The 15,274-nt window shown below is 49.1% G+C and overlaps 2 protein-coding genes across 2 annotated transcripts; one reads left to right on the top strand and one right to left on the bottom strand.

Moving 5' to 3' along the window:
• Window positions 1-3,019: 3,019 nt before the first annotated feature.
• On the bottom strand, window positions 3,020-7,105 carry PSMB11 (proteasome subunit beta 11). The gene has a single exon (XM_086322371.1). It carries the CDS (start codon window positions 4,196-4,198, stop codon window positions 3,224-3,226), a length of 975 nt encoding a protein of 324 aa, XP_086178497.1. The 5' UTR covers window positions 4,199-7,105; the 3' UTR covers window positions 3,020-3,223.
• A 1,782-nt stretch (window positions 7,106-8,887) lies between these two features.
• PSMB5 (proteasome 20S subunit beta 5) lies at window positions 8,888-14,068 on the top strand. Its single transcript, XM_086322372.1, has 3 exons — window positions 8,888-9,098; window positions 9,830-10,136; window positions 13,558-14,068. The coding sequence occupies exons 1-3, from the start codon at window positions 8,901-8,903 to the stop codon at window positions 13,842-13,844; spliced, it is 792 nt and encodes a 263-aa protein (XP_086178498.1). The 5' UTR covers window positions 8,888-8,900; the 3' UTR covers window positions 13,845-14,068.
• Window positions 14,069-15,274: the final 1,206 nt, after the last annotated feature.

Raw genomic sequence — 15,274 nt, 5'->3', positions numbered from 1 at the left:
CACCGTGGGCTCCTTGAGTAGAGAAGGGGTCCACCCAGCAACAAACATTAGACTTGGCCCCGGTCTCGTAAGTCCAGCAAGGGCTCCTGGGGAGTAGATAGGTCAGGACAGGTCCTTGTGACCTTCCCTTCCCAGTGTGAGGCGCGGATAGTCAGGGGAGGCTGCTCCAATGGGAAGATGCCTTCTTGTACCTTACGTTCTGTGTGGTTAAGGCAACCAGGGAGGACAAAGACCCCACTCTGACGGGCCGCCTCCATCCTGTCAGATCCTTTGTACATGCAGCTCTGCTTGAAGAGGCCTTTGGCTTCAGCCAGAAAACAAACAATGAAGGGAAGGATGGAGGGAGGGAGGGATCAAATAGGTTAGTACAGGCCTCCATTTCTTGGACACAGTTTCTGAGAAGAGATTTGTTCAGTGAAACAGTTATAGTATCTTCTCCCAGGAAGCTGTGAAGTTGATGGGTTCTTCCAAACCAGGCCTCTGGAGCAAGCATGGCATTGTCATTGACTCTGCTGAAGGCTGGAAACTGGGCCCTGCCTGCCTGAAGGCCTGTATGAGAGCAGTCTGTCTGCCCCAGAGGGAGACGCTTAGGAGGGCAGCACCGCAAGCAGGGCTTCAGGACAGGTCTTCCGGTTCAGGGCTAGATTGACCCCTATGGTCTCCCCTGATGTCTGAATCAAACCTTTAGGAATAAGGGGAGAAAAGAAGGGACTGATGCATGGGCTGCCCCTGGCTAGTGAGCGGTGCACTGAAGTGGGGTGCAGGCCTTCGCCTGCTCTGCCAGCCCTCCCTAACACCCTCCTGAGGTCCTTCCCAACTCATTCAGCTATCAGGAAAACAGTGTAGGGAAACAGACTTTTCAGCTAGACCCTTAGGCTTATCTCTGGTCTTAAATATCTCACCATTGGAAAGAGAATTTGTCAAAGGAAGTGAAGAGGGCAGGACCAGAGAAGGAAAAGAGAAGAGAGAGAACAGAGAGCTGATGGGAGGAGATGCAAGAAGAGAGCCCTCCCTATCTGGGTTCAGTCCTTCTTCCCTGATTAATGGGAAAGGGAGGGGGCCGGTGGGGAGCTGCATGTGGTTCCCAGCTAGCCTGGGGGTTGGTTCAGGTGGCAACGTCGGGCTAGCCTGCCTTCCATTCCTGCCTTTTCTCACTCCCTGGTTGGGTGGGTGGGGGTGTTTGTGGGGGGCTGGGGGTGGGCAGTGAGGCTGCAGAAGTAGTGAACCCCTGGATTGAGCCCTGCCCCACCTCCTCTCTACTCTGGACTTTTTCTCCTTATCAAAAAAGTGATAAGGCCTTTCTCCCTGATAACTGGCCATGCTCCTTACTCAGGCAGGGCTCTTTCTCTTGTAGCCCGTTTCCTGTCTCTGCACATGGGAACCACCACTTATCTGGGATCACTCGCTTACGATGTCACAGACCCACACTCATCTCCACACGTGGAGGTGCCCTTCTTATGTCTGAGTCAATCAAACACTTGAACCCTGAGCAAAAACTGCCCTTCCTCCTGTGTTCCTCCAGGAGAAACCTGGCCTAAGGATCCTTGACCTAGAGTTATCATTCCCGAGTCCTGCACCTCCTCACCTGAGGCTGAGGGGAGGGTGAAGGATGAAGGATTGCATAGAGGCCACCAGCCAGATTCCCAGACCCCAGCTCAAAGGCTTGTTCTCCTGTACTGGGCATCTTTCTGCAGCAACCCCCCTCATTTCCTTCCCTCCCCTACTGCTTTCCTTCCTGGGGCTCCCTCAGCTTTCCTGCCTTCTCCCCCATCATCCCCTGAAAGCCAGAGCCTACTGGGACTCCTCTGTCTGGCCCAGCTCCTGCCTGGAGGAATTCTTAGCCTTACGTGCAGAGTCGGGGCTCAGGACTGGGCCAGAGGCTGGGAGGAGGGAGTCCAAAAGGGAGAAGAGATGCTGTTCATCTTGGGACTGGAAACAGTAGGAGTAGGACAAAGAAAGAAGGTTCAGGAACCTTCCTTCCGGTCCCATCTCCTAGGTTGACCATGCCTTCCCCTCCGCTTGGCCTGGGGAGGGGGGCAGGGTGGCATCCCTCCTGGAGTTGTCAGCCTGCATCGCCAAGTCAGGGCTCACAGGGGAGCAGCAAGCAGACAGGAGGGGCGGGAGAGGACGCGCTAACCCAGTAGTTCCCCCTGGCACAGCCATCTCCCTCTCTTCTTCATGCCCAGAGGGAGCTACAGGAAGGAGAGGCTGGGGAGAAGGCAAAGGGACGGCAGGAGAAGTCTGGCAGCAGCCACGACAGGCCCAGAAGCCAGAGCGCACTGGTTGGGATTGCGGGGTACCGATGACTCAGGCCTTGGTAAGAAAGAACCCCTCAGAGGGGGCTCAACAGGGGATGCCTCCTGGGCTCAGCCCTCCAGGCCCTTGGGCTCCTCCAGGTTCCTTCTTCCCTGGCCAGCAGAAAGGCGCCTGGCCCAGCTGCTCTCTCCCCCACATCACTCCCCGGCCGCAGGAAGAGGCCCTGGGAGAGAAGCTGTGCGGGAGGAGCACAGCCCTGGAGTGGATGGCCTGGATCCCAGCCTCATCTCTGGACTGACCGCATCACCTCGGGCAAGTCACACATCTCTGAACCTGTTTCGTCTTCTGTCAAGTGAGGATCACATTAACCTTAAACAGTTAATCATGAAAACTGCGTTCAGGAAAGGAGTCATCATCAGAGTCATTAGGGTCAGGTGGGGAGTGGTGGCAGAGGAGGAAAGCAGTAGTGGGAGCCCATCACTTACCCCCAGATGTTCATGCTGCACTGTCCCCGTCCCTTCCAGCCTGGGTCCCCAGGGCTACCATCCCCACCTCATTCCCCTCCCACTGCTCCCCCATCCAGGTGAGAAAGTGGCAAAGACTCTGAAGCTGAGCTGAGGACTAAAATGAGAGGAAGAAGAGAGACTGGGGATAGGATGGAGGAAAGCAGAAAGGAAGACGGCAAGAAAAGAGGGTCTAGCACTTAGCACAGCATCTGGCGTGCAGCTGGTGCGCAGTATTTGCTGAAAGACGGACTCTGTGCTGAGAAGGAGGCTAGATCAATCTATTGGGTGCCAACAGGAACAAGTCGGACAGAGAGTTCAATAGCTTGGGGAAGAGAAAGGGGTAGAAACTTGGAACAAATGAAGCCAGCAACCCAGGAGAGCAGGACCCCGATGCTGGGAGTCTGCTTCCCCTGCGGCCCCATCTCCCACCCTGGGCTGAGCCCCCCAGATCCTGCTGCTGCTCACAGCCTCTCTGTGGGCACCTTCAAGTCCCCAGGTGCCAGCCCCACAGATGGTTCTCTGCCTTCGCCAGCTCTGTCGGGGGTGGCCTCCTCCTCCCATTCCTTCTCTGGCCCTGGAAGCTTCTGCAGTTCCAAGTACAGCACCCAGGCATCATGGCGGGACACATACTCCCATCCACTCTCCCGCACGTGGAAGAGGTCCACGGAACCCCCAGAGTAGGCATCGCGGCGGGTAGCATGGGCCACAGCACGGCGGGCCAGGGCGTAGGCTTCCTGGGTGCTCATGTCGTAGCGGTAGCCGCGATCTAGCACTCCATAGGCGTAGGGAGACCCAGAGCCCACCGAAAAGATGTCCCCCTGCAGGCAGGTGCCATCGCTATAGACATAGAAGAGGGCAGGGCCAGAGCGGTCCCAGCCACACAGGGCCGTGGCCACGCACAGATCCAGCCCCCTGTAGCGTGACATCATGACTGATAAAAGTTTGGCAGCGCCGGCCACACTGGGCAGCTGCCCCTCCCTCAGTGCCCGCAGTCGCAGCTCCCGCTGCAGCACCCGGTACCACGTGACACAGTCAGCCGAGGTGCCAGAGGTGGTGCCCAGGAGATGCTGGTGCACAGGGATGACCTTGCGTGAGGCTGGACACTCCACGTAGTTGCCACAGGAGGACCGCGTGTCGGCCGCAGCGATGACTCCATGACGGAAGCGGAAGGCCAGGGTGGTGGTACCATGTGCCAGCCTGGGGCCGTGGGTCTGCAGGAAGGCTTGAGGGTCCCAGCCTCGGGGCACAGCCCAGCTGCCAGCCTGAGGCAGGTGAGGGGACGTTTCCTGGGTGTCGGGGGCCTGCCACTTGCACACATCTTGCAGAGCCATTCCTGGGGTCCAGCGAAGGTTGGAAGGAGCAAGGCAGGGATCTGTGAGCTGGGTTGGGTGGAGGAAGAGAGATGGTAAGGAGAAGCCGGGCTGCAGCCAGACCATACAGGAAGGTGTGTGATCTGTGGCTTCTCCTAAAACCCAAACCAGGCTTTGGGACTGGCTGATGGAGCAGTGCCCTCCCCCTCGGAGGACTGCTCGGGGCGGGGCAGGATGAGGCCAGTGGAGTCTTCAGCGCTGGGGAGACGCTGCCATGACACACCTGAGCGTCACCGGAGGAGTCACCTGTCTGTCATCCTCCAGGCACCTGGAGTCGGGTGGGGGCTGGGTAACTGCAAAGGACAGGGGGCACCAGTGGAAGAAGCAGGGCTGGGCTCCTCTTGCTTTTCCTGTGGGGGCACTGGGCACAGAGATAAATGAAGCCCTGTCCCTGCCCTGGAAGGGCCCCCAGCCTAGGGAAAGGTAAAGACTAGTCAGTGTAATGGCATAGTCAGACTAGGTTCCCTGGGATGCCAGGCTTTCACTGCTATGGCCTGAGTTCGGTCCCTGGTCACAGAGCTGAGATCCCACAAGTCACAGGACATGGCCCCAGACCAAAACAAAACAGAATAGATTGCCATGGATCCCCTGTGGCAGGAGTCCCTGATGCTGGGTTCACTCTTCAGGGGCATGGGGTCAGGGAGCAATGACACTGAGCTTGCTGGTTCACCTCATGATCAACGTGGGGAAAACGAAAGGGACTGGGACAAAGACAACAGAAAGAAGAGCAAGAGAGCCTTGTACGGGGCGCCCAGATACCTTCAGAATGACAGAGCACCGTGGGCCAGGTCAAGGGGAACTAAAACCTGGAGGTCGTCTTCTCTGCTTTGGGTGTGATCATGAACTTCCATCTGCATACAGTCTGGCACACCTGACGGCTCTCTGGCAGGACAGCTTCTCTGACTGGTGCTAAAGTTCTGAGGAAGTAGCTGAAAGGATCTATTGGTCTCCTTTCTGCCCAACAGTTCACAATGGCGAGAGATTGGTTTGCAGTTTCAAGGCAGGAGAAACAACTGACTTTGATACCATCATACTGAGTCCAAGTCTTAGACCAACGAGGGGTGGAGACTGACAGCTGGCCCTTCAGAAAGAGAAACTAGATTGGGGCGGAGTGACAAGCTACATCTACTTCTGGAACCATATGGAGTACATTTTTCTAAATATTACAGCTCCCCTTCTAACCTCATCCTCCAAGCTGATATGATTTCCTAAGGTATCACTCAAATCCCATGTCTCCTCTACTAAGAGAGCTTAAAGGGCTGTAAGATCAAATCCACCCCAGGTTGGCATTTAAGGCCCACTGTGACCCAATCCTAATCCATCCACCACAACCTCTTTTCATGTTATTCCCAGCACATCTCCCACTTCCCCTTCATCTTTTTGAATCTTATCCTCCCAAGTCTGGCTTACATATCACCCATTCTGAAAACCCTCCCCAGGTAGGGGCTGAGAGAGAAGAGGCTCTGAATTTGAGAAGCAATGGGATCTAAGTGGTATTTAAGGAAATGAATCCAGACAAAGAATGAATCCTTGACAAAGCCTTCCTTGACCCCCAAACACCTTTCTCACCTGTGAAGTATAGCACTTATCATTGTTTTCTTCTCCAACACCTGCTTTACTGAGATATAATTTATTTGTTTTTGTTTGCACTGGGTCTTCATTGCTGCACGTGGGCTTTCTCTAGTTGTGGCCGGTGGTGGCTTCTCTTTGTCGCAGAGCATGGACTCCAGGGCACACAGACTTCAGTAGCTGTGGCACGTGGGCTCAGCAGTTGCAGCTCTTGGGCTCCAGAGTGTGGCACTCAGTAGCTGCCCCACGGCATATGGGATCCTCCCGGACCAGGACTCGAACCTTTGTCCCCTGCTTTGGCAGGCAGACAATCACTGGACCACCAGGGAAACCCTACTGAGATATAATTGACATATAACATTATTTAAGTTTAGTGTGTACAATATGATGATTTGATACTTCTGTGTATGTGTCTCTGTATGTATCAAAAAACATTTACTGCAATATGGATAGTTAACAAATCCTTCACCTCACATAATTGTCATTTTTGTTGTTATGGTAAGAACATTTAAGACCTACTCTCAGCAACTTTCAAGGATACAAAAGAATATTGTTAACTGTAGTTACTGTGCTGTACATTTGATTTCCAGAACTTATTCCTCTTATAACTGGAAGTTTGTACACTTTTGACCAACATCTTCCCATTTTCATCAACTCCAAGCCTCTGACAACCACCAATCTACTGTTTCTAAGAGTTTGGCTTTGTTAGATCCTACATATAAGTAAGCTCATATGTTATTTGTCTTTCTCTGCCTGACTTCTTTCACTTAGCATAATGCCTTCAAGTTTCATCCATCTCATCACAAATGGCAGGATCTCATTCTTTTTTATGGCTGAATAATATTCTACCACATATATAACACTTTATGCGTTCATACATTGATGATGGATATTGTTTTCATATACTGGTAATTGTGAATAATGTAAACATTGAATTGCAGCTATCTCTATGAGATAGTGATTTCATTTCCTTTGGATAAGTACACAGACATGAGATTACTAGATCATATGGTAGGTCTATTTTTAATTTTTTTTGGGGGGGTGGGGACTCCATACTATTCTCCATGGTATGTATCAGTTTATATTCCCACTCATTGCAGCACTGATCATTTGTATCTCTCCTCTTTGAGGTCTCCCTGAATGGGACCTTGGAGCAGAGAACTAATATAAGGTAAAATGGGAACAGATTCTGGAAGGCTTTAAATGTCATACTGAGGAGCTGAACCTTACAGACCATTATTAGGGAGTAAAGATCAAGAAGATGTTTTAAGAAAGTCAACCTGGTACTGTGTAGAATTAATTAGAAACATAGTTTGGGCCCAGAAAAATTAGGAGAATGTTTCAGTAATTCAGGATTGAGAAGATAAGAAGCCAAAGGCAATATCAATTGCAATGAAGAAGAATGTGAGCAGCTCTGTGAAGGGAGAATGAACAGGACTTGGCATCTATTGGATGTGGAGGAAAGGAACAGGAGCTGTCAAGTATGAGCCAGGGCGTCAAGCCTCTGTGACTAGAAGAACAATATTGTCATCCTTTCACATGTTCATTTGAAAAACATGTATTAAGCAAATAGTGGGCACAGAGAAATACCTGTCTTTACAGATTTTTTTTTTCCTTGCCACACAGCTTGGCTTGTGGGATCTTAGCTCTCTGACCAGGGATCAAACCCAGGGCCCTGGCAGTGAAAGCACCAAGACCTAACCACTGGATCACCAGGGAATTCCAGAGAAATACCTGTCTTTAAAAACTCACAATCCAGTGGGAGATAAATGTATATTTATAACGAGGTTAAAATATAAAAATGCTTTAAGAAAAGTACAGACACCATTAGTAGCAGAGGGAAAGAACCACTGAGAGAAGTCAGAAGGAGGATTAGTTGCAATGCAGGAGTGACTGCAAAATATTATGTGCTCAATAAACAGAGGCACTCTGCACTTTCCACACCATCCAAGTGTGAGACCCACATAAAGATCTTCTGCTTCATTACATTCTGATGGTTGGGTTTGGAAAGAGTTGCCGAATTTCAGCATTAAAAATACAACATATGCAGAGTCTGCTGGGAAGAGGAGGGGCTGAGTTGGGCATCAGAGGAATGAGGAATTTAGATATTGATGGATGTTGCTGCTGGAATCCAACAAGGAAGACTAGACACTGACTTCATAGAAACGTAAAGCAGGAGGCAACAGTTCATACATTTGCCCACTTCTTTGCTTGTTATAGTTCCCAAAAGGGTTGAAAAACGAAGGTGGGTGGAGAGAGGGAGAGACAATGAAATACAGCAGGTTCTTGAATAAGGGCTTGTCTTAGCAAGATTAAGTCTGGAAACCTCTTGGTACATCTTTATGGAGCCTCAACTCTCCTCCAGGCTCTGAAATGGTAAATTACTATTGACTCAGTTATTCAGGAGCTGAATTGCGAATCCAGTCTGTGAATTAACTGGGCCCTTTGCTTTTCCTTCTTTATTCTTCTATCTGCCTTTTGGGCAATTCATTACTTACTAGAATTTCCACCAGGGGGTGGGAGTGAAGACAATACTGAATCTTAAAAATCGGTTGCTGTTAGAGAACCTGGCTATTGTGGCAATTGATGCTATCAAAAAACCAGAGGTATAGCACTCATGTTTGTTGCGCTTTCTAGCTCAAACTACTGCGGTTTTAGTAACTTCATAGGAAAATGGCCTCAGAGTAGATCATTATTTTACCCAGTATTAGAGAGTGCCCTTGAACAAAATGTCAATTTCAGTCTCATTAACAGACTGCTGAAAAGGTATAGATGTTAATTGTTGCTTGGACACCGGGCGGGGCGGGGCCGATTTACTACTACCGGTTTAGAACAGATTTTCATCCAGTCACGCCCTTCTCAAAGATGGCCGGCCCCACTTCCCTCCCTCATCCTGACGTTTGCGTTTGCTTCCTATGAATTTGAGGTTAATCTAATCCTGTGTTGGTTACGTGGCCAAAGTCAAGATGTCAGCCACACCCCTTTATAATTTAAGGGGAGTGAAGCCATTTATTTTTTCCCTCCTTGGTGAAAATAATTACCCGCGTCTGGCTCTTGTGTTTGGAGGCGTGGTTGCCAGGACTTAAAATGGCTCCTCCCTGGGATAGATTTAATAGGGAGTGAAGCTGTGACGGCGAGGCGTTGCCCGGTCGTTCTTTGCTAGGCGTTCTGGCAAGCAGTTCCCTTGCCCTTACTAGACATGGCGCTGGCCAGCGTGTTGGAGAGGCCGCTATCGGTGAACCGGCGCGGGTTTTTTGGACTCGGGGGTCGTGCGGATCTGCTGGACCTGGGTCCAGGCAGTCCCAGCGATGGGCTGAGCCTGGCCGCGCCCAGCTGGGGTGTCCCAGAGGAGCCAAGAATTGAAATACTTCATGGAACCACCACCCTGGCCTTCAAGGTGCAGACACAGCCGCCGTGCCGGGCTGAATCCCGCCCGCCCGCGCCCTTCCCAGCCTCCCAGCGGGTCCAGAACCCGCCGTGGCCGCGGCCGCGAAGCCCAGGCGGAGGCTCGGGCCTCTTGCCCCGACCCCGGCAGTTTCGCTGTCTCATTGTCCCGGGAGGCCTCGGTTCTCGCTCTGGCGGGAGCGGGGTGGCGGTGGGGCTGGGGAATAGTGGGGGTAAGTGGGAGAAGGATTTCGAGGCTGTTTAGATTGATTCCCAGGCGACCCCAGGCTGCTCCTGTCCAGGAAAGAGGCGGCCGAAACGACAGTGAACTCTGGCAGAGGGAAGGCTGTTGTGACCGCCCAAGGTTTTGAAAACAGTGGCCCGGATAGGTCAGGGTAACTGAAAAGTTATGGCTTGAGGAGTAAAGTTGGTGGGAGGAAGCACTCTTAATAGGAGCCAGACAATTGGGATTCCTGGCCTAGCTTTGTAATAACTGGCTCTGTTGTCTTGGGTAAGTCATTCGATCTCATTGAGCCTGTTTCCTCAGCCAGCAAGTGAAGGTAATCTCACCTCAAGCTATTGATGTGAAGCTCCAGTGACATATAAGTGGGAAAATATGTTGTGAAGTATAAAACAGCAGCGACAGAGATGTTCTGGGGTTGTATCGATGAACAAAGAAATGTCAAGGTGATGTTTTTGTGGTCTGATGTGGCCCCTGGCTTGTGTTTTCTCTAATCTTAACAGTTTCGCCATGGAGTCATTGTTGCAGCAGATTCCCGGGCCACAGCCGGTGCCTACATCGCCTCCCAGACAGTAAAGAAGGTGATAGAGATCAACCCCTACCTGCTGGGCACCATGGCTGGGGGTGCAGCGGATTGCAGCTTCTGGGAGAGGCTGTTGGCTCGGCAATGTCGAATCTATGAGCTTCGAAACAAGGAACGCATCTCCGTAGCAGCTGCCTCCAAGCTGCTTGCCAACATGGTGTATCAGTATAAAGGCATGGGGCTCTCCATGGGCACCATGATCTGTGGCTGGGATAAGAGGGGCCCTGGTAAGTTTCGCTGCAACCGTGTGATTCTTGGGCTGCCATTACAGAGAGGTTGCATGAACAGATGAATCAAAGAGCATATGTCAGTGCTAAGGATGTGTTGATTAGTTCTCAGTCCTTCCTTCTCTTTGTTCAAGGAGGAAATGTAGTGTAGGAAAGGGCACAGAGGTAGATTAGCTGTGTCATTGATCATCCATGTGACTTAGGGCAGGTTATTTTCTCAGCCTGTTTCATCATCTTATATAGGTTCCATGAGGCAATACATGTCAAATATATCTAGTCTCTTCTGTAAAATGATAAGACATGCAAAGAGTTGTATTTAAGAATTGAGTAATAGACATAAAAACTCTAATCAGTTCAATTTGATAGAAATAATGTGAGCTAGATATAAAGAAAATAAATTAAAAAATGTGAGCTACACATGTAACATGTAATTTTACTTTTTTCTAATGGATATATTTTAAAAGCTTAAAGAAATGAGTGAAATTAATTTTAACAATTGTTTTAATCCATAATAACGAAAATATCATTTTGAGGTGTGTCGTCCTCGTTTCAGGGGCTCAACAGCCACATATGGCTGGTGGCTACCATATTGGACAACAAAACCAAGTAACTACTCAAAAGTTAGTCATTTCTCTTCCCTTTTTCCCTGTAGAGAGTCTTTGGCCTAGAAGGGGCCCTTTGGGCCCATCTCCTTTCCTTGCTTGATACAATCACCTTGGTCCTGTTGTCTCTGAAAAGAATTCCTTAACCTATTTTTCTTCCTAGTATATAAAATCCTTGCCAGGAAATTCAGACTTGTATCTGATAGCAGTTCCTCTTCTGCCAATTTTGAATGTCCCTTTAGTCAAGCTGGTATACAGCTAGTCACATTCTGTGTAATTTTCCCCTTTGGTGCTTGAAAATAGTTAATCTTTCCTCCTGTTGTTTTTGCTTCATTCATTTACCCACTTGCTTTTTTTTTTTTCCTAAACTTGTGGGTTGTGGGATCTTAGTTCCCTGACCAGGGATTGAACCTGTGCCCTCTGCAGTGAAAGTGCAGAGGCCTAACCATTGGACTGCCGGGGAATTCCCTCATTTACCTTTCTAAATGCCTAGTTTTTCTCTGTTGATCAACTGTAGAATACCCACCACTTTTTCATTTGCTTTGGAGAATATTAGTTCGCCCCTTAATAGAGGATGGATGAGGAGAGACTTAAAAGTGCCTGTGAGAGAGGAGCTCAGTTTGTTACTTTGGAAATTGAGACATTTCTCTTTGAAAAGTGTGAAAGAACAGTTCCATACCTCTTGTGCGGTCTAGGGAGACATTTTGGAAATGTTGTTTTGAACCGTTAGCTCTTGGATTGGTCCCAGGTGGTGGAAAACAGTGTAAAAGAGTACAAAAACTGGCCAGCAAGGAAAACCCAGGAAACCAGAGCTTAACCTAAATTGTACTGTCTCAGAGAAGCCTTCCTGACAAGTTGTCCCATTCAGGATGAGTCAGCCCCTGGCCTCAAGCAGACTGAGAAGGGATCCCAGATTACTTCATGGGAGGCTGAATGAGATGAATACCACTTTAAAGAGAACCAGTAAAATGCTGAAAGAATTTAAGGAGGTAGGAAGAATTGCTTCTGATGGGAGAAGCTGGGGAGGGCTTCATAGGTAGGTCTCATTTTCCTGGATTTGAAAAAAGAAACATAATGAACAAAAGAGAAGGAAGAAGCATGAGGTCTTGCCAGGAGTAACTGGAAGTCTGGTTTAATTGGAGCTAAAGATGTGTGAAGCAGAGTAGTGAGCCAGAGAGCCAGAAAGGGAAATTGGAACCAGATGGTGCACTGGCTTGGCAAGGTAGTGGCAGTGGCCCTGGGAGGGGCTCCATGTTACAACCATCGGAACCTGGAAACTGATAAGGGGCGTACTTTTCAACCTGGCTTGTATCGTGATCACCTGAAGAACTTAAGAATCTAGCTCTGTGCTTGTCCCCCACCCAGACCAATTAAAAAAGAATACCCGTGTTAAGTCCTTGGCATCTTTTTAAAAATACCTGGCTTCCCTGGCAGTCCAGTGGTTAGGACTTGGCGCTTTCACTGCCGGGGGCCCAGGTTCAGTCCCTGGTTGGAGAACTAAGGTGCTGGGAGCTGCATGCCCTGGCCAAAAAAAAAAGACTTCCTTAGATGATGCTGATGTATAGTTAGTGTTGAGACCCACTGAAATAGGAAAAATGTTAGTGATACATTGACAAAATTTGAAAATACAGAAGGAAGTGGATGGGTGGGGCAGAAGAGGGATGAGTTGGGCCCATAAGGGAGAACCACTGGAAGTATTTGAGGACAGGAAATTTAAATATGAATTTGGTGACAAAGGCATCCAGCTAGAGAGGTCCAGGGGGCAGATCGAAGTGATAAAAATTTTATTAAATCTGTGTCTAACTTTTTGTTATACCAGAGGTTGGCTAACTTTTTCATAAAGGATCAAATGTAAGTAAATATTCTAGGTTTGCAGGCTCTGTAATCTTTGTCTCAACTACATAACTTGGTTTTAGCATAAAAGCAGTCCTAGACAATATATACACAAATGGTTGGTGTATTCAAAAAAAACTATAAAAATAGGCAGTTGGGGGAATTCCCTCGTGGTCCAGTGGGTAGGATTGTGTGCTTTCACTGCCCAGAGGTCCTGGGTTTGGGGAGCTAAGATCTGCAAGCTGCACGATGTGGCCAGAAAAAAGAAAATAAATTTAATTAAAAAAAGGTGGTTGGCCTGGCCAACTGTTTAGTCTATACCAGCACTGTCCAATAGAAACATAATGTGAGCCATACATGTAATCTTAAATGTTGTAGCCATGGTTTTAAAATTGAAAAGGAAAAGTAATTTTAATAATATATTTTATTTAACCTGGTATATCCAAAAGACTATCACTCCAGCATGTGGTAGGTACTAGCTTCATTTCAAGTGTTGAATCACATGTGGCTAGTGGCTACCATGTTGGACCGTGTAGGTGCTTTACAATATGACTTAGAATTCTAGGCTTTATTCTCTTACTGTGTGATAGAAGAGATAGCATACTTGTCCAGATAATATTCCCAGATAGTCTGAACTCTGGAGGGTTAGGATTGTCTCAAACATTATCTCCCACAGTGACTAAAGTTCTGTGCTTGAAACCGAAGTCATTTGAATGACTTTTTTGGTTGTACAGAGAAGACAGACAAGGCAGTAACTGTAATGTGAGGTGAGATGGAGTGGAATGTGTAGAATCCTGAAGTCTTCATATTTAATTTTATTTCTTCACTTTTTTTTTTTTAAGCGATTTTATAGAAGTGCTATTTTCTTGAATTTCTGTTGGTCTCCCTGGGTTTCAAGAGGAAAGGAGAACTGTTGCCTTTAAAGAGGAATTAGATGTCCGAAGAGGTGCTCATTGTTTCCTTACTAGCCTCATCTCTCTTTCCAGGCCTCTACTACGTGGACAGTGAAGGAAACCGGATCTCAGGGGCCACCTTCTCTGTAGGTTCTGGCTCTGTATATGCTTATGGGGTCATGGATCGGGGTTACTCCTATGACCTGGAGGTGGAGGAGGCCTATGATCTGGCCCGTCGAGCCATCTACCAAGCCACCTACAGAGATGCCTACTCAGGAGGTTCCGTCAGCCTCTACCATGTCAGGGAGGATGGCTGGATCCGGGTCTCCAGTGACAATGTCGCTGATCTACATGACAAGTATAGTGGATCTACCCACTGAAGGAAGACGAATGTGGCTGCTTGCATTTCTTGGGGTGACTGTTGTTGGTAATAGGGGTACAGTTCCCCATCCTCTAGTGGAGGGGTCCCCAATTGTATCGATCACATTTTTTTTTAAATCTCTGATGCATTGACCTCCATGTGTTACCAGCTGTTAATGAGCTACTGCAGAGGTAATTATTGGTTTTACTTTGTTGAATGTTAACATGACACTACTCGACCTCAGCCTGTGTTGCGTCTTTTCTCCACACTGTCCCTCCTCCAAGCACTTTACAGTCAAATGGGCTGGGACAGTGGGAGGGAAGGGACTGTAATTACAGGAAACAGTGGTGTGAAGACATTCATTGCAGTGAATACATTAACATCCCCAGTCCTGAAGCTAATAACAAAGGAGAGGGAGAGAGGCAGGGAGGAGGGAGAGACTTCTTGATTCCGTTTGCAAAGAGATGAAAAGTTGATGAGGTGGAAAGATGCACAGGGCTGTACCAGGCAGAGCTGCTGAGGAAAAAGCTTTCCCCCTGTGCTGGGGGAGGGGAGGCTGATGCCACATGCAGAGCAGAGAGGTGAGGAGGGTAAGCCAGTTGGGAAAGGAAGGCTTTGACCCTGGGAAAAGAGAGGACAGAGAGGTGTGTGTGAAAGCATAGTGACCAGCATCCTGGTGATGCCTGTCCTTCTGGCCCTGCGATGTGTGTGTGTGGGAGACAGAGGGAAAAGATCGTGGACCTCTAGCCTCCTGGGCAGGAAACAGCACAAAATCGTTCTTGGAGCCTGTAGGTGCGGAAGAGTCCCTGCTAAGTGCAGAGAGATGGCTGATTTGTCACCCCTAGCACTTAGGGGCTTTCCAGGCTGTGATGGCAGCAGATGGCAAGGCCTTCTGTTAAGGAGAAGACAGGAGAGATGCAGGAGGTTGATGGGAGAAACCGTTAGAGAATGAAGAGGGTGTAAATGCTGCTTTATATGAGTTGGCAAGAAGCAAGAAAGTGGTTGGTGAGGGTGACAGTGGAGTGTCCTCTTTTGAGGCCAGGGGGCTGGGAGGGGTCACTCAGAGATACGCGAGCTATAAAGCCTGTTCTCCCCTGCACTGCAGCCACCTTCCCCTCCTGCACCTTCCCTGCCGCTCAGCCTCGCGCGGTCTCTGAAGTCTCCTTATTGATTGATGAGGGCTGTCGGCCAGGAACTGATCGAGGCTTGTTAATTGCGTTTGTCAAATGCAGGGAAATTGGGAATTAGTGAGACCAGAGAAGGGAGTTTGGAAAACAAATGGCTCTCTTGCCTGAGGAGATTCATTTTGCTGAAAAGTACCTCCAGAGCCCCTGGAGCCAGGAGCTGCCAGTGTGGAGCAGGACCTGCTCTACAGCCAGAGCATGCAGGAGCCACACTACAGCTCCCTCTGCGCCGCAGTCCAGAGAGGCCCAGACACAGCTGTCTTCC

Source organism: Bos grunniens, chromosome 10, assembly GCF_055505025.1.
Source record: "Bos grunniens cultivar Pamir isolate PY7600 chromosome 10, Bosgru_T2T1.0, whole genome shotgun sequence".
Lineage (NCBI taxonomy): Eukaryota > Metazoa > Chordata > Mammalia > Artiodactyla > Bovidae > Bos > Bos grunniens.
This window is presented reverse-complemented; position numbering and strand designations above follow the sequence as displayed.

Excerpts from the sequence above, each read along its gene's own strand:
- PSMB11 (XM_086322371.1), bottom strand. The coding sequence starts at position 4,198 with ATGGTCTGGCTGCAGCCCGGCTTCTCCTTACCATCTCTCTTCCTCCAC.
- PSMB5 (XM_086322372.1), top strand. The coding sequence starts at position 8,901 with ATGGCGCTGGCCAGCGTGTTGGAGAGGCCGCTATCGGTGAACCGGCGC. Across the intron at positions 9,099-9,829 it reads CCACCACCCTGGCCTTCAAG|TTTCGCCATGGAGTCATTGT; the intron begins GTGCAGACACAG and ends TAATCTTAACAG. Across the intron at positions 10,137-13,557 it reads CTGGGATAAGAGGGGCCCTG|GCCTCTACTACGTGGACAGT; the intron begins GTAAGTTTCGCT and ends CTCTCTTTCCAG.